The sequence below is a fragment of the Gasterosteus aculeatus genome, chromosome 20, assembly GCF_964276395.1.
Source record: "Gasterosteus aculeatus chromosome 20, fGasAcu3.hap1.1, whole genome shotgun sequence".
Lineage (NCBI taxonomy): Eukaryota > Metazoa > Chordata > Actinopteri > Perciformes > Gasterosteidae > Gasterosteus > Gasterosteus aculeatus.
Window position 1 is genome coordinate 1,572,582 of NC_135707.1, and position 18,114 is coordinate 1,590,695.

General features: G+C 49.9%; 3 protein-coding genes and 1 long non-coding RNA gene across 4 annotated transcripts; 2 read left to right on the forward strand and 2 right to left on the reverse strand.

The window, feature by feature from the left end:
* Positions 1 to 1,107: 1,107 nt before the first annotated feature.
* Positions 1,108 to 2,787, reverse strand: LOC120810640 (uncharacterized). Its single transcript, XM_040165374.2, is given in 7 exon segments — positions 1,108 to 1,364; positions 1,366 to 1,410; positions 1,412 to 1,573; positions 1,576 to 1,670; positions 1,673 to 2,068; positions 2,071 to 2,227; positions 2,655 to 2,787. Coding segments are annotated over 7 exon segments (1,038 nt in total). The 5' UTR covers positions 2,733 to 2,787; the 3' UTR covers positions 1,108 to 1,259.
* LOC144389494 (uncharacterized) lies at positions 2,267 to 3,793 on the forward strand. Its single transcript, XR_013453595.1, has 3 exons — positions 2,267 to 2,446; positions 2,621 to 2,889; positions 3,053 to 3,793. It is a non-coding gene; the product is annotated as an uncharacterized LOC144389494 (long non-coding RNA).
* Positions 3,794 to 3,965: 172 nt separating this feature from the next.
* On the reverse strand, positions 3,966 to 12,329 carry dhx16 (DEAH (Asp-Glu-Ala-His) box polypeptide 16). The gene is made up of 21 exons (XM_078094367.1): positions 12,045 to 12,329; positions 11,154 to 11,356; positions 10,804 to 11,039; positions 10,347 to 10,518; positions 10,201 to 10,257; positions 9,851 to 10,105; positions 9,524 to 9,757; positions 9,166 to 9,357; positions 8,941 to 9,051; positions 8,741 to 8,856; positions 8,442 to 8,652; positions 8,199 to 8,297; positions 7,716 to 7,868; positions 7,369 to 7,509; positions 7,093 to 7,255; positions 6,879 to 6,997; positions 6,419 to 6,486; positions 6,151 to 6,313; positions 5,879 to 6,040; positions 4,692 to 4,865; positions 3,966 to 4,435 (listed from the first exon to the last, which is right to left on the reverse strand). The coding sequence occupies exons 2-21, from the start codon at positions 11,349 to 11,351 to the stop codon at positions 4,304 to 4,306; spliced, it is 3,156 nt and encodes a 1,051-aa protein (XP_077950493.1). The 5' UTR covers positions 11,352 to 11,356; positions 12,045 to 12,329; the 3' UTR covers positions 3,966 to 4,303.
* A 1,967-nt stretch (positions 12,330 to 14,296) lies between these two features.
* LOC120810382 (lysosomal thioesterase PPT2-A) lies at positions 14,297 to 17,891 on the forward strand. Its single transcript, XM_078094369.1, has 8 exons — positions 14,297 to 14,678; positions 15,412 to 15,565; positions 15,958 to 16,053; positions 16,168 to 16,272; positions 16,341 to 16,424; positions 16,539 to 16,623; positions 17,126 to 17,180; positions 17,302 to 17,891. Exons 1-8 carry the CDS (start codon positions 14,502 to 14,504, stop codon positions 17,443 to 17,445), a joined length of 900 nt encoding a protein of 299 aa, XP_077950495.1. The 5' UTR covers positions 14,297 to 14,501; the 3' UTR covers positions 17,446 to 17,891.
* Positions 17,892 to 18,114: the final 223 nt, after the last annotated feature.

Below are 18,114 nucleotides of genomic sequence, written 5' to 3' on the forward strand. Positions count from 1 at the left end.
TTACACTTTAAACCCATGGCTTTTTTCACATTTCACATTTTTGCCTGGGGAGCAAAGGGTTAGGTGTCTTGCTCAGGGACACTTTGACATGGAACATGGCGCAGCCTGGAATTGAACCACCAACCTTGTGCTTCCCAGCACACCTTCTCTAGCCCCTGCGCCACGACGTCCCTGTTTTTAGTTTACGAAGACAGATATAATAAGTACTTTGATTAGTATATTTTGCTGACAATACTTCATTGTTTTGCTTGCACCAAAGTAAAATATCTCTCTTAAGTGCTGTAGGAAGAACACGTGTTCTTCTGGTAATTCCTCCACATTTATACACTTTTTACTGTATTTTAATCTTTCTGTTTCTCAGGTGTTTATTCTCTCAGTATTTCCTACTTTTCCCCCGAAGGAAGAGAAATGCTCCGATGTGTCTATGAGCAGCGGTGGGTAAAAGTATCATGTGAATGTGCCGTTACATTCGGTACTTTTTGGGCTTGTAACCCAAATATAAAAATAGTCAATGTTCTTACTCAGCAGTTCCACTTAAGTCAGGTTTATTTAAGCAACAAAGAAGAACTTGTGCAATACAAAGACAACTCTTTATGGAGCAATATTTTCTTAATTTGCAATGTGATGAACATAGTGAATAAACGTTTAGTCATTGGTTTTTAAATATTAAACACAGCACATTGCATTCCACACATGGATCCGGTCATTTGAACTTTGGGCTAACTGAGCGCGAGCGAAAGGCTGCAGGAAAGCTTCACGTAAGGGAACTGATTTTCTCTTCCTGCTGTTTGTTGTGGTTGTTCGTAGTTTTCCACCCATCGTGTTTTTGCTTTCTCCCTGAGCACATCGTGAACGTATGCCGCCAAACAGGTTGGCCCACCACCTCCACCCTCCTCCACTGTCTGTTTACACCACCTGAGGGTATCAGTCTGAAGACATGCGGGTTCTGTTTTCACTCCACAGAGGACAAATGGACAGGAAGTCTGTCTTTTGTTTTGGAAATACTGACCAGTGGGCCTTCAAAGTCTCTGAAAAAAGTATGCAAATGAGAGAAATGACGTGTGATACGAGAAAAGTTCCTATATACAAATATATAAATCATGTATGTACAAGGAGGCGCACGGCAGAGTTTAGCTCATTGTTTTCCTTCATCGCCCCCCCCCCCTGGACAGAATGCGTCCCAGGGTCCAGCCCCTCCTCCACCGAGAGCGCCGAAGGACCACTGAGCCTCCTCCTCCTCCGGTGCCCCAGGGGCCAGCTCACCCCGGGGGGCGGTCGGACGTCTGGTTCCCCCCGGGGAAGGGCCTCCGGTTGACGGACAGGCTGGGGATGATGACAAAGGCCAGGACCCCCACCAGCATGAGCAACCACGGTGATGGTGATGACGGACGCCACCGCCACGTAGTAGCACCCGGTCCGAGCGGAACAGCCTGCGGAGGCGACCTCTGACCCTGTTGGGAGGCCTGCCCACGTCCACCACCGTGGTGGGGCCACTCCCTGCTCCAGAGCACTCAGGTCGCTGTGCCCCACTGCCGGGACCTGCCCCGCCTGGGCTCCTAGCAGGGACTGCCGGCGATGTCTGCCCCCGGACAGGCGGCAGGGGGTGCTTTCATCCGCTTCCCAGCTGCTGCGCTTGAAGCGGATGGAAAGCACCCTGCGCATGTCCGGGGCAGCCTGCCGAGGACGTCCTTGTTGGTGCCCAGGCGGGGCAGGTCCCGGCCGTGGGGCAGCTCGGTGGGCTCGCGGCACACCGGGCAGCTCAGCGTCTTGAGGCGGGGGGAGGTCACGTTGATGCGAGCCAGGCACTCCAGGCAGAAGGTGTGACCGCACGCCAGCAGCTTGGGGGTCCTGAAGATGTTGTCGTAAGAGCAGAAGCACACGGCGCACTCGGTGTCCTCCACCTCGTCCTCGGGGGGCTTCACCCTCCCGCTGGCGCTCCCTCTGCCGTCTCGGCCCCGGGCCTCCTCGCTCCTCCCCCGCCGGCTCCGGCCCCCCCGGTGTCGGTCCCGCTCTCTGCCCCGCCTCTCGTCCTCCCTCTCGGAGTGGGTGCTCCTCGACCTCCTCTCCTTGGGGGCTTCTCCTTCTTCCGCGTGTCCTCCTTGCTCCTCCTCTCCGTCTGGCCGAGCTTGGGCTTGACGTTGGGGGGCGGTGCGGCTGCGCGTCCCTCCCGGTCCTCACTCATGTTGCTTATGGATGGATGGGTGGGTGGAGGGAGGGAGTCTGGGACCTGGGGGGTGTTTAAGGATGTGATCGGTTCAGCGCTCACAGAAACAGGCGGAGCAGGAAGCAGACTGAAGGAATTCACCGTGATGAAGCAATAATGTCTCTGCCCAACATCGCTTTTGTATTAAAACGCTATCTGCACAGTCACGAATGTGTCGCTGTGTTTGTTTAACAGGCTTTCCGGAACAGAAGCCATCAGTAAACACGAGAACTGAGGAACTAAGTAAATAAATAAAGATCTTGATTAGCTGGCTCAGGACGCCACTTGTTGTGTCCCTCGGCTCCTTTGTTTTCACTGTTGTATTCTAAAAAAAGATCATAAACCTCCGACTAGAGTCGGGACTTTTTCTGTTCATTAAACTTAACAGAAACCTTTTTTATGTTCTTCTTCACAAAGCACAAAGGGGAACCACTGGAAATAACACACTGACCTGCTGAGGTGGAGGAACGTCGGGTGGCGTCGTCAGGTGGAATAACGTTGCTGCTGCGGACCGAGGCGCTGGAAACATGCAGCAAACTTCATCGCTGGAGGAAGACTCAGCTTCAGTCTGCAGCTCTTCTGCTTCCTCTCATGTTATTTTTCTAGTGGTGGCAAAGCGCTGCCTCCTCCTCCTCCCCCTTTTCTCCTCCTCCTCCTCCCCAGTCTGACCAGTTGGACCAGCTCAGGTGAGCCAGCTTTCTATATCTGTTTATATGCGATTTGCTAGGTATTTGGGTATCTGATGCATGTGGGTGTGTGTGTGTATTATTACATTACAGCTCATTTAGCTGACGCTTACATTTTTAACCCATGGCTTTTTACATTTTAGTATTTTTTTTGCCCGGGAAGCAATTAGGGGTCAGGTGTCTTGCTCAGGGACACTTCGCCGAGCCGCAGGGGCTCGAACCGCCAACCTCGTGGTTCCCAGCGCTCCCGCTCTACCCCCTGCACCACGTCGACATTCGCCCCACATATACGGACGCACGCTGCGCCAGAGAGGACGCGGTGCATTAGGTTGGTCGACGGCATGCGGGAAACCCAGCAGCGGCTGTTTGGTGAGCGGGTGACACGCGGCCCGGTGCCTTCGGTGGTTCTGCTGCGTGATGTGAATGAACTCCACCTCGACTAAAGACTAACAAATTGTAGCACTTAAATTGTACTTGTAACGTCACTCATCTATAGCAAATTGTAAATTGGCTTATTTGAGGAAATTGCACTTTGTTTCTTGTTCTCCTGAGTTGGTACGCTGTGGTTGAAATGCACTTATTGTACGTCGCTTTGGATAAAAGCGTCCGCTAAATTACATGTAAATAATGTAAATCTAATGAATGAAGCGCAGCAGCGGCGGCGGCGGGTCCAACGAGAACAGCAGGGCTACAAAGACGCAGCAGCAGTTACACCCTCTCCCTCTTGGAATGACAATGACTAAGCACGTTCGGGGCGGAACGCATTTAAAACAACAGCGGAAAAGAAGTTTTGTTTGCTTTGTCGTGCTCATATTTCTGCATCGGTTTAAAAGTTGAAAATGAGCAACATGTTGGGAAATGTTTTAAACAGTTGCATTAAAGACGACAAGTCGTTCTCTTTGGATGCTTTGATATTGATGTTGTCACTTTGTTGCACAACTTCACCAGCGTGACTGGAGGAGCACATTCGATCCAACATAAATATAAAACATGGAACAACATCAGTGAACCTCCAGGAGGAACCCCGAGCTGAGAGCTTGGAAGGAATCATAGAAGACTAGATGGAACAAAACAAGTGGTTGTAAAACTTTATTCCTGAAAAATAAAAAGACAAGGAGCCACACGCAAGAGGGAAACGAGCTCTATGGAAATGAGTCTGTTGCGCTTCATGGAGGCAGCGTGCTGCTTTGACTAATACACGTTTTGACTCCGCTGGAAACGAGCCGTGGACCCACTCAGTCACATCCAGTGCGTCCGTGTTTGCTTCTTGTGGTCCGGCTTATGATTAACCCGGTGACTCCCGTCCCCACGAGGTCCACGGGGTCCAAGCGGCTTCAGCGGTAAAACCACTGGAGGCAAACAGAGCTGCAATCCCACGCCGTCCTTTATTATGTCAAGTCTTTTCTGGGCTCTCTCACTGGCCGAGCTCCTCCTTCGCTTTGCCCTGCTTGCGAGGCATCTTCTTGCTGCTGCTGTCCTCCAGCTCTTTGCTCTTGTAGTAGTGAGGAGCCACTTCCAGCAGCCAGCCGCTGTCTATCTCAATCACCTGTGGGGGGAAGAGGCATTGAATCATTTTCCAGGAACACTTCCTCCTTATTATGCTGAGGCATTGCTGTGGATGACCTCATCGCTGACCGGTCTGCTAGTGAAAACCTCCAACTAGCATCTTCAAGTCTCTCCACGCCGCCCATCTCATGCACCCCTCGCCGCCCGTCTCATGCACCCCGCGCCGCCCGTCTCATGCACCCCGCGCCGCCCGTCTCATGCACCCCGCGCCGCCCGTCTCATGCACCCCTCGCTACCTGTCTCATGAACTCCTTGGTGGTGAACACCAGCTCGTGGTAGATGAGCCAGCGCGGCTGCTCCTCGAACAGAGAGCTGTTGGGGTGGACGTAGACCGTCTGCTGGTGCTTCACCGTCTTGTAGCCGCCTTTGCTCAGTCGCGCCGTGTGATAGAAATATCCCGCCGTCACCGCCTGGTGGAGAGAGAGAGAGAGAGAGAGGGGAGGCGTCCATTAACCTCCATGAAGTTCGCGTTTGGTCACAAACCAGTTAAAAACAAGAGTCTCAAGAAAAACTGCATTTTAAATTTTTTGTCCTAATCGAGGGGAGGGGGTGGAGGGGGGGGGGGGGCGTACAGGGTTGCACGGTGGCGCAACAGTATCAGTTATTGGAGCACAGAGCCCCCCCCAAGCTTTGAGGTAAAGGGGAGTTTCGTGTGAGATTTGCACACAGATTCTTTCACAAACCCACAGGCGGACCTGCATTCCCAACCTTGTTTTCACAGAAGCCCAAGAACTGTCCTCACCGGCTTGAGCCCCGGCCAGGTGACGTTGGGTGCGTTCAGGGACCTAACCCTTAAACGGGACAGCGCAAACTAAAACCAGGGCTGACTGACACCATCCGTCACACCCAAGCTGCATCTTTTGTCTGGAAACAGCAAATCTCTGTCTGTCATTCCGCTTACACTTACCGGCTCACACTGAGGGCCACTAAAGCTAAATGTTTAGAATAAAGAAATATAAGCAACGAGATCCTCTGAAATGACAAAGCTTCCAAAGATATCAGTCAGCTATCGGTTCAATTATCGACCTTTGAGTCATAACAGATGAAAAACGGCGTGGAACCGGACTAGTAAAACCAACACCCGTCTTATCTCAAGTGCCTCAGGGGTGCGTTCCCAACACGTGGGCCCTGATAGGACGTGCGTCTTGGTACAACGCTCTTGTTCCAGGAAGCATCCACTCGCCCCGCGTTTGTTCTCTCCCGCCTCCCTGTGGAGACGTACAGGACTCATTAAACCGCCGTTGAGCCCGAGGGAGAGTGACCACATCAAGGAGAAGCACATATTGACCGGCGCTGGTGGAGGCACCACCTGCACCGGCGCCACAGGCCTTTTGAATCTGAACATTCAGGCTGATGTTCCCGAAGACGCATCGCTTCTCTAAAACCAGGAACCATTGGCGAGGTTTTCCCGGGTCTCACCGACCTTGCGAATGGGCAAGCTGTCTCCCTGAGAGCTCACCACCTCCACCTCGATGCGCTCCATCAGACCCTCCAGCTGGTCCCGGACGTCCCGGGCTCTCCTCATGGAGCGGAACTGGATGAAGTTCTCGTAGCACCACTGCGTGGAGTAACCGCTCTCCAACCACTGCGGGGCACAGAGACACGATGTCCGGCATGTCAGGGCCACACCATGGGAGGGGGTTCTGGGCCGGAGATCTGCACCCAGTGGTGCGTGACAGACCGGTAAACTTGTACCTGCGTGTAGACGTTGAGCAGCACCAGGTGGTCTCCTCCCGGCACCACAAAGTTCATCCTGGCGTTGTCGGCGTGCACCACCTTGTCTTTGGGCCGGTAGAAGATGGAGTTGTTCACGGACAGCATGGCGGCTATCGTCAACACCTCCTCGGAACACTTGTACCTGGAAGGAGACGAGAATAGAGGAGTGTAAACAGTAAACAGGAACCCTGCAGCGCTGACGTACACAGGACTTTCTCTATTTAAATAGTTATTAAACAAGACTTACTGCTCGGAGGCCAGGACCATCTTGCTCAGCATGGGGTCCACCGGGAGCTCGGCCATCCTGCGGCCCAGCTGAACAAACACCAGAACAAAGGCGAGGACATCAGAGGAACGTTAACCAGGACTACGGTAGGCACCGACGATCCGGAGGAACGTCCTCTCGTCCTCGATAATCACCGAGAAACGAGACGCGCTTGCAGGAGCGAGCGAGTCCTCTCCTGCATCGGCGCTCCTCCCCCACGAAGTGACTCAGGGATTTACAAAACTCAAACTCACTATTATGCCTTGAGGCAAGAATTTCAGTATCTTTTCTGAGAAGTTCAGAATGCTTTTTCAGCAGATTATTCTCCGGCGGTTCATCGCTACGAGCAAACCCGTTTCACATTTTCATCTGACACACAGTTATTGTAAAGATGTCAACCACAAGCTGGACGCGTGACGAACACGGGCTCCGGGTCCGGTACCTTGGTGAGCTCTCCCAGGTGGTTCAGTGCTCCCAGGGCGTAGAGCTGCTCCAGCGCCAAGACCAGAGTCTCGTGAGGGGGTGGGTCCATGAAGTCGAAGTGAATGAGGTCGTTGATTCCTACAAGCAAAACGTGTTAACTTATTGCACAGCCGGCAAATACCGCCCCTGTCAGCTTCCTCATTGACCCCCCTCCTCCCTCCTCCTCTCCTCACCCAAACTCTTCAGCAGGAGGACCACATTTCCCAAGTTGGTCCTCTGAATCTCGGGCACCGTCGTTTCCTCCATCTCGTGTTTGAAGGCCCAGGCTGTGTAAAGCCTGAAGCATTTCCCAGCAGCCACTCTGCCTGCGCGGCCTGCCCTCTGGTTGGCCGAAGCCTGCAGAACAAAACAGAATAGAACGTTTAGAGTACGACGATATCCCGACGTGTAGCACGAGCGAAGGGGACGGTGTAAAGTGTTACGCTCCCAGGAGAACAGCGGGCGCTTACCCGCGAGCACGGCGTGACGATGAGCGACTCCATGCCGGTGCGCGCGTTGTAGCTCTTCTGCTTGCAGAAGCCCGGGTCGATGACGTAGATGATGCCGTCTATGGTCAGCGAGGTTTCCGCTATGTTGGTAGCCACCACCACCTTGGATTGACAGGGTGGAGAAGGCGCCGCGGGATAAAGCGAGTTGTTAGAAGGGGAGATTAAAACCAGCTGTGAGGCCGGGCCTTAACCTGTGGAGCAGGGTTAGAAAACAACAACTAGCGTACGGCGTCTCCATGGCAACGGCGGCCTCTACTGAAGGAGGATGGCATTGACGTTCTAGTCCGACGTACGGCACAGGGGCTCACCTTGCGGGCCCCCGGGGGGGTGGGGTTGAAGATCTTCGCCTGCATGTCGGACGGCAGGTTGGCGTAGATGGGGAGGACCAGCAGCTCCGCGATCTTAGATCCCAGTCGCCTGCATCGCTCCTGGAGCAGCTCGCAACACGTCTCAATCTCCTCCTACGAGAAACGCAAAGGGGACAAAGATTCAAACCACAGCACGAATGTACTCTCTGCAGCAGCAACATCCCGCCCTCCCACACGCGCCATTTTCATTTAGTCCAGACCAAGAACAGACTTCCCCTCATTTAACCAATAACATAACACACATGTGTGGAAAACCCAAAATGAATACGGCTGCACTCACGATATTCTACAGATGTTGGTCCACACAGTTATAAAAAAAAGGTATTTAAGAACAAGGATACTGATAATTAGGATGTCAATCATCACCCCCCCTCCCCCCCCCCCTCCCACACCAGTCCCACTGTGACGAAGCAGAAACCCCACCTGTCCAGTGAGGAACACCAGTACGTCTCCGGTGGGCTGCGTGACGTGGATCTGCAGCACCGACACCACGCAAGCTTCCAGGTAGTCGGCCTCCGGGGCCTTGGGAGCACACACACACACACAAATGAACACACACACCTCTTTAAAGGTGAGAGCGGTGTCACCATCTCTGGCCAGATGATTCAGAGAAGATATGATCTATATCTTCAGCACTAAGCATTCACACGACCTTCTGGTTCTTACTTTGGTGTAGAAGATATCGACGGGGAACCTCCTGCCGGGGATCCTGAAGACGGGCGCGTCGTCAAAGAAGCAGGAGAAGCGCTCCGTGTCCAGAGTGGCGCTCGCCACCAGCACCTTCAGGTCCGACCTGAACCTGGCGATGTCCTTGATCAGACCGAACAGGATGTCGGTGTGGAGCGTTCGCTCGTGGGCTTCGTCGATGATGACCACGCTGGTGGGTGAGACAGATCGATTAACAGACACTCTCGCTTTCCCAAGTAAGAAAATGATGACATTGGATGTGATTCTTCTCTCGTTACCTGTAGCTGGCCAGGTCCGGCTCGGTGAGAAACTCTCGGAGCAGCATGCCGTCCGTCATGTACTTCAGCACCGTCCTCTCTGATGTGCAGTCCTCAAAGCGAATACTGTAGCCCACCTGCAGGTGGACAGCGGGAAGAACGTCGGCTCGGGGGAAACGCTCTACTTTAGCGTGTTAAAACAAACCCGAGATGGAGCTCACCTCGTTCCCGAGCTTGACGCTCATCTCCTGTGCCACCCGGGACGCCACTGACATGGCTGCCACTCTGCGAGGCTGCGTGCATCCGATCTTCATGCCTCCTTTCGTGTAGCCCTGAGAGAGGATCAAGAACAGTGTTAGAATCCTCTCAGACTTTTCAAACCGTTTTCTCATTATCATGCAGCACTGCTGACTTATTGTTTGATGTTGTCTCAAGTCCACACTCACGTCTTCCAGGAGGTACTGAGGGATCTGAGTGGTCTTTCCCGAGCCCGTCTCCCCCTCGATGACTAGAATCTGGTGCTGGTTGATGGCGGCGAGCAGGTCCTCTCTGTAGGGGAAGATGGGGAGGCTGCGGCGAACCTCCTGCATGGACTGCTTCTTCAGCTCCGCCTGGGACAGCGCCAGGGCCTCCTGCTCCTGAACACAACGGGGTCGGAGGGGGCGGAGTCATTTGGGGCCGATACACAGAAAAGGACATTTCCACACTGAAAGATAAATACTGTTCAGGTCTCACGGCTCAGACGAATGAAATATGAGGCACGACTATAAACAAAGAAGACGACGATACCAAAGTGAACCCTACCTCCTCCGTCCGAGTTCCCTTCATGGTCATGGCAGTGCTGACAAATTCGATCATCTCCTCCTCCTCCAGGATCAGCTGGTACCTCTCCTGCTCCCGCCTCATCCCTTGCTCTCGCTCCCTCTTGGCGCCAAAGCTGAGGGAGGCCGTCTTCAGCCTCTCCTCCTCCCAGCGGCCTTGCTCCCCTCCCAGCTCCATGGGGGTTTCCTCCAGCTCCAGGTCCCTCTGCGGCACCTCCTGGTCAGGGGGAGAAGGAGACACGATGGAACCAATGCACACTCGAGGAGGTGACTGCACCATGTGCGGGTACGGGGCGTTGATGGTTCCTACCTTGCTTCTCTTCTCTTCCGGCATGTAGTAGCGGTTCTTCCTCTCCTCGTGTTCCTTGATACCGGCCGACTTGTAATCCTTGGCCAGGTCCCGCAGGGTGCGTTTGTATTCCAGCTCTTTTTTCTCCCTCTCCGTCAGCTCCTCTGTGTGGAAAAGGTACTCGTCGTCTTTGATCTCAGCCTCCAGGTCCTCCAGCTTCTCGGACTCTCTCTTCTTGAGGTAATCCCAGCGAGAGCGCTTCCTCAGCTCTGGCAACTGCAGAAGGAAAGAGGAAATGATCAGAAACGCTGTGTTCGAACGCCGAGGAGAGCAGAGAGGATTTATGCGGCACAAACAGAAAACTCGACTACCATGTTCTTCTGATCGTCTTCAGCCATCTTCAGCCTCTTCTGAGCTTCCTCATAAGCCTGGAGAGAAAAATAGCCAAAACAGGGGTTTATTTTCACGATGCTGTCGGTCATCTCTAAAAAAAAATGCCAATTCCATCTCGTCCCACCTTTTTGTCCGTCCTCTCCGTTATGTTACGGGTCTTGTCTTTGTCTTTCAGCTTCACTCGCTCAGCAAACGCATCTCTCTCTTCAATGTCCTGCTGTCGCTCTCTCTCTTCCTTCTCCCACTCTTCCTCCTCCTCCTCCTCCTTTTTGGGAGACTCGTGGCCCTCATCAACTCTGAAGTTGGAAAAGAAAATGCATCAAACCGCAGCTTCTGCACAAGGTCACGTTTGTTTTCACTACTAACAATTCAAGTCTAACATTACAAAATAATGCTGTTTATCTATTTGCTGTCTCCGTGGTTGATTAATGGTGTGACAGTACGGGCGTGAACACAAAAACAGGTAAAAAGGAGGGGATGAAAGCTTTCCTGTGGTACCATTATTTATATACTTGAATGGAACAAGTAATAAAGACCCGTCAAACAAGCACAATGAAATCCACATGAGGTTTCTGGATTACCTTTTAGGTGCTTCGTCCTCACTCGACGACGCACTTTGTTTCTTCTTCCTGATGTGCTTCCTCCTGTTTCCTCTGTCTTTGTCCTTTTTCTTTTTCCCTTTCTCCTTTTCCTGCACAGCTTCTCCGTCGCTGTCGCTGTCCTCCAGTAACGTGTACGTCCGATTCTTCTTGTCCATCTCAATGGCTTCCCGTTCCAACGCCCGGGCTGGTTTCTCGACGACTTGCTTGCGAGGAATCTGGAAGAGGCAATTTGGTTGAGAAGATTGCTAAAGGCTTCATAAGTTTAAAATCCATACGAATTAATACATATGTTATAGCATGCAAAGAAGGGGGATGAGTGTAGAATAAACCTTGTCGAAGAGCTCTTGCGCAAACGTCACCACGCTCGGTTCGATGTCAATCGTGCCCGTCTCCTCCAGACGAGTCACAAAGTCTTGAGAACTCGATGATTTCCGCGCAATGCCGATCATGAATTGAGACACATATCTGTCACTCAAACCCAGGATGTCATGGAGACGGTCATTCACCCACTGCTCTAGATTGGCCATGGCGGCTGAGGAGGGAGCACAACACAAAAACGCGGTTATCCACAATGCAGCCGAAGGTGTCAGCCCCCGTAGTCGGAGCGGCAGCAGAAAATACTTTGATTCAATTCCCATTTGAAATGATTAACTATATAGAAACCAAGACATCGCTGTACTCTGCAGACATTGGAATACTTAAGACTAATAAATGATTCATACACTTATAGCAGACAAATCACTTTCTCACGCCTCATTTACAGGGTTTTCCCGCATGATGAATTACGAACGGGATCCTTTGTTTTCAGTCTGAAATCTGATAAGATAAGAGTACCACCGAGTGCATTAACAATAAGAACCCCAGTAACAGTCTGCTGGTGGCAGAATATCACAAACACAACCCAATAAAGTGCAACACGACACCACCCCTATTTAAATACACTATAAAATCAACAAATAAACATAGATCGCAGCTAACTAACGTGAAACCACAAATGCAACATGAATATTCTGTAACTGGCCATTCGGCTTTATGACTGACGTTATTTTAAGTACTGATTAACGTTTCATGCTTTTACTAAACCTGACGTTAGTTTGTAAGATATTCTGCTTATTTTTCAAGAGGCCTGAGTCTAAACTTAAGATTGAAAACGTGCGATGAAAAGCACTAACGTTGCTTTACTTTATCAGAGAGGAAACCCCGCCGCCAACGTCGCTCACCTGGTTTCAAGTACAAGTTGTTATGGTAGAAGTAGCGTTAGCTAACTTAGCTCACAGCTAACTCGGCTAACCGAAGCTACAAAAGAGCCGTTAGCTCGACTCGGAGGTCACGCGCTTCCAGTCGGGACTCTCAGTGGATAAATCCCTCCATTGCCGTGATTCGACGTGTATTCATGCTTTAATGTTTCTCAATAAAATGCTAATCAAATGAGATGCTCAATACATGTTTTGCTAGGTTATCTCAACGCACGCTGAGGTAGGAAGCGGAAATACGTCACTCGAAAATGACGCGTGAAAACACAGCCGGGGAGTTTACTGCCCCCGTGCGGCCATCTGAAGAATGACAACACGATCACGTTTCATCATTTCGAGGGTTGAAGCAAGAATGTCGAGTGAATAACGACACATTAAGACGACTCAATTCAGCATTTCGACGCATCCTCCCGTTCGTACATTTCCAGAAGAGTTGAAATTGAGATATAAAGATATCAACGATTAAAATAAAATCAAAACCAAATCCTCACATGGAGGCCATATCCTAACAGTAAAACACTGCTAAATGTGGTGATAGTAAAAAAAATATATGTAACTTCAGCACTATTTTTAACAGTGACACAAATTACAGGAACTACCTGTTAAGATCATTTTCGTAGGTTTATTGTAAGTACAGCACAGGCTAAAAGGGCCAACGTTGCATAGTACATTGAAAAGTACAACATTTTTTTTATTTTACATTATCTTACATATTTACAAAAAGTATTGATACTATATGTAAAGGCAACTATATTGTCTTTATATATCAAGACATTAGGAGTGATTTGTAAAGGTGGGCTGCCCGTTAGATTTCAGCTCACAGATATAAAAATGAGCACACTTCCAAAACTCCTCTATTGCTTTCAATCACTTCAAATCGAGATCCCTGAGAAGCAATTCAGAGCTTGGGATAAAATTATTTCAAGGTTTATATGAAATGGCCCAAAGGCCAAGAATCAAATATGAAACATGACAGAATGAAATGGGGCATGTCACTATGTCACTATGGGCTCCTCCATCCATCCATTGTCAAACCGCTTATCCTGCACACAGGGTCGCGGGGGGGGCTGGAGTCCATCCCAGCCAACTTCGGGCAATAGACAGGGTACATCCTGGATTGGTCGCCAGCCAATCACAGGGCTACACAGAGACACACAACCATTCACACTCACATTCACACATCTACGGGCAATTTAAAGTCCCCAATTGACCGGATCCCCAGAGCATGTCTTTGGACTGTGGGAGGAAGCCAGAGAACCCAGAGAGAACCCACGCAGACACGGGGAGAACATGCAGACTCCACACAGAAAGGCCACTGGGCGGAATCGAACCCAGGACCTTCTTGCTGTGAGGCAACAGTGCTAACCACCACGCCACCGTGCCGCCCTACTATGGGCTCCTGGCAGATCCAATTAGATCGATAATTTACTGGTGTACCAACGATTATCAAGCAAAGTGGAAAAATGTAGAGCTATATAGAAGGAAGGGAAATACAAAGCCTTGTTATTGGAGACAGAATTATGGCATCTACTTGAACAGATGGACGTTGTCACCTGATTTACATCAGAGATGTGGTTTAAAGTAATAAGGAAACACAGATTAGAGGAAGAGCTCGGGCGCCTACGATGGACAGCCTATGATATCACATTTTACTCCTGGTACTCGTGATCAGAGGTCTAAACAACAAATCTCATAATATGCACAGTTATTAAAGATGGAAGTGTGGTAAGCTTCAGGAGCTTTACAGCATGCGGCTCAACAGCGGCTGTACTTCCTGAGGAGGCTGAGGAGGTTTGGGATGTTTGGGATCCTCATGGAGAGCATATTGACCAGCTGCATCGCCGTGTGTTATGGACCACAAAACCCCTGCAGAGAGTGGTGAGGACAGCAGAAAAGATCATCAAGAATGTCGAACGATATTTTTTTTTCAGCAGTAGAAGTTAAAAAAAAAGAGAAAGCTACAAGAACCTTTAAAGTTTAAATATCACCATTAACAAGTAATATATTGGCAGAGAACTGGGGTCTAATTCAAAATACTAATAAAATCAATAAATGTTTTAACAAGAGCAACAATAATACTGATTCCAACCATAATCTTATAGATTTCATGTGTTATTGTTACAAGCTTATAGAACGTTAAAGGACTTTGATTCTCTTGCTTGTCGCTCGCCGAGTATCGAAAGCGGATGTGAACTTAAACACCTTCAGAAACCCGCTGACACGCAGACGAGTTCACATCCGGAGTGATGAGGACAAACACAGGAGAGAGACAGAGACAAGCCGTTCAGAGGGACAGACTCTGACCTCCCACTCCCCCCCTCCCCCCTCCCCCCTCACTCACCTCCCTCACCTCCCTCACCTCCCTGCCTCCTACTGCCCCTCCGTCCTCCGGTCTGCTCTTCGCCTGTGGCCGCTCGGAGAGACATGAAGACCCCGCGGGACGCCAGAGGACCCCCGCCGCCGCCGCCGCCGCTGCTGCCGCTGCTGCTGGTGCTGCTGGTCGCGGGAGCGCGCATCGAGGGGTTCCGGCCCGTCGTCATCGTGCACGGCATCTTCGATGGACCGAAACAGTTTAAGACGCTTTCTCTTTACATCACCAAGGTAGGAAGGCTCCCGAACTACGGAGTTTAACCGTGCGAGTGACCTCTGAACTCTGATATTTCAGAAATGCTCAATTACTATTTAAAGTGATGCGTTCAAAAGGTTCCTTATAAGTGAAGTAAATGCACGTGTTATCATCAACAGCACGTGTGATGCCTCATTTCAGAATAGTTCATTTATCGAAGGTGTAAATATTACTTTACTGTGGCGCTGCAGGCCGGTAGGTACTGGTGATAATCCATTATATTGTATAAGTTAGTTGTATTGACAACTACAGCAAACAACATGTGACCAGCTATCAAAGAAAAATGTGGCTCAAAAGTTGAATATTTGATGCAGAGCAGAAAGTGGAGTAAAAGTATCATACACACTAGTGAAGTTAAATTTGCATCAAGAGTTTGGTTTATCCACTTTATTCAAAGTAAACTTGCTGTTCGTCTTCATGCTTCTTTCCTCGCCGTGAGGACTTAATATTGATTGTTTTAACCGAACTATGCGAGTCATCCCAAAGCATTGATTAATCAAAGCCACTGTGGAAGTGAGATTAAATGTTGTTCTGAAAGCAGATTTCCGATCAGGTGAAAAGCGAGTCGGTCATTTCTGTTCCCTCTTTCGTTTTCATGTTTAGGACAAAGTGAGCGGCTTGATTGAGTTATTATCGGTAATCAGGCTGCGGGTTGATTTAATCACTGAGTGCTTTGTGCCCCCCCCCCCCCCCCCCCCCCCCCTCCAGGTGCATCCTGGGACAGAGGTGTCGGTGATCGACCTGTATGACGACCTGAGCAGTCTGAAGCCCTTATGGGGGCAAGTCCAGGGCTTCAGGAAGGCCTTCGACCCCATCGCACAAAAGGCTCCTGACGGCGTCCATCTGCTGTGCTTCTCTCAAGGTCCCCCCCCCCCCCACACCTCCCCCAAATGCCCCTAGTACCTCTTACTGACCTTTATTCTTACACTTTAAAAGTTTATACCTCTGTTTGCTGAAGGTCCATTTAATTAAATGAAGAACCTGCATGAGAATATAAACTTATTCCACACAAAAGGCAGCAGAGGGAAGGCTGTGGATTCCATGACTACACACACACACACACACACACATGTTGAGGTTGGATGTGCCAGAGGCCTCCAGCTTTCACTTCCACATTTCAAACACAAGTGGCATTTTTGAGTCAGCTGTGTAAAGCGACAGCATCACTTCACCATTTAGAATCAGGTAAAACCTTCCGTTTCATACCTGCCTGGTCTGTCAGATCTTCATGTCGTGGGCCTTCTCCCTCCCCAGGCGGTCTGGTCTGTCGGGCCCTCCTGGCCGTGACCCCCGACCACAACGTGCACACCTTCGTCTCGCTGTCGTCGCCGCAGGCCGGCCAGTTCGGAGGTGAGCTCGCCTTATTTCCCGCCTTTTGAGCGCAGCCGTGGGAACTCCCACCTTTTAGGAGGCGTGAGTGAAATAAAGGAGTAACTTGTTTCATGACCGACCCTCGCTCCCCAGACACGGACTACCTGAGGATGTTTCCTGACTGCATCAAGAAGACGGTCTTTCGCATCTGCTACAACGAAATGGGACAGGACCTGTCCATATGCGACTACTGGAACGGTGAGAAGGACGACTCGAAAAGCTCCAACTGAAAAGTGGTAACGCACTAACGCCCCCCCCCCCCACAGACCCCCACCATCGGGCCCGCTACCTGCGCAGCAACGACTTCCTGCCGGTGCTCAACGGCGAGAGGGTCCACGTCCACATGAAAGGTAGCGGAAGGAATGACGGAAGGAAGTGCTCCTCTGATTCCGCGTGTGAATAACATCCATCCGTCTCCCCCCCCCTCTCCTCCCCCCCCCCCCCCCCCTTACTCCCCCATCCAGCATGGAGGGAGAACTTCCTGCGCATCAAGAAGCTGGTGCTGATCGGAGGGCCGGATGACGGCGTCATCACGCCGTGGCAGTCCAGGTTCCATCATCACACATTTCAAAGTGGATTTTAATACTCAGGCTTATGTAGTTAGTAGATTTAGATTCAATAACAGACAAACTAAATACGGTGACAGTAGACCGACGATTTTTCTAATTACATATTGTAATAGCAACATTATTATGTTTTCCAAATAAACAGCAGTGTTAAAAATAAGTTTGAATTAAACATGATTTGATAATAGATATTATTCAAAGATTTTTATTGTCAATTACTGTGTATTGAAATTCTTATGCTTCTTATGCCTTTTCTGGAAAGCCGGACATTTTTTAAATAAAAATAAAAATAGAATATTTACATAAATGTACATAAAATAAAAATAAGGCAGAGATGAGGTAAGGGGAAAAGTGCAAAACTGAGCAGGTTGTAAAAAAAACAAAAAAAACTTAAATTAAACTAATTATATATATAGATAAACACTTGGCAGCAACCGGCTTTGAGATGCTGCACCTGAACGTCCCGTTTCCTCTTTTCTAAACAGCCACTTTGGATTCTACGACATGAACGAGGACATCGTAGAAATGAGGAACCAGGAGGCAAGCTACAAACCATCTGCACCTCCGTATCACATCTGCATCCCCTCGGTGTTACCACATCTGTATCCACAGAAAACCCATCCTCATTTCTCTCTCGTCTTCCTCTTCTTCCTGTCTGCAGTTCTACCGGAGCGACACCTTTGGGCTGAAGACGCTGGACGCTCGTGGCGCCGTGTCGGTGTGCGTTCACTCTGGAGTGAAGCACATTCAGTGGCACTCCAACCACACCGTGTTCTCCAGCTGCATCCAGAAGTGGCTGACATGAGAGAGACATGAGAGACATGAGAGAGAGACATGAGAGAGCGAGAGAGACATGAGAGACATGAGAGAGAGAGTCGAGCTCTTTGACTTCAGGAAGGTTTGACAGATCAGACAAGATTCAGAAGCTTTAGATTCACGTTAACAGACTCTGTTTTCCTATAAATAAGCCACATGATGAACCCCTGAAATATTTCTAAGATACAGAATTTAAGGGTAAATTTGTAGTTTTAATTTTGGCTTGATCCGTACGGTATTGATAAGAGATATAACATAAATGAGCTGAGGAAAAGCATGAACGTTTATCCATGGATCCATTCTTGTAGAACCCCCCCCCCCCCCCCCCCCAAAAAAAAGATTCTTTATTTTACCACAACTGTGTGGTCTTGCTTGTTTTGTCCCATGATGCTCAGATGTTGATGTTGTCCATAATAAATGATCCATCACTTCCCTCTGGTGGCGCTTCATGGTACATCAGTCCTCCACCCTTTGGGTGGAAACTGGATGGAGGCTTTCAGCAGCAATGTCTATGCTTTGTTTGTGTATGTTGTCAGGATCTCCGATCCCCCCGAGTTGGTTGATGAGAAGAATCGCAGCACGTTGATCAATTAAAGTGAAAAAGTTAACATTTATTTAGAAGAGAAAAAGATTACATGAGCAATTCTATTGCTTGCAA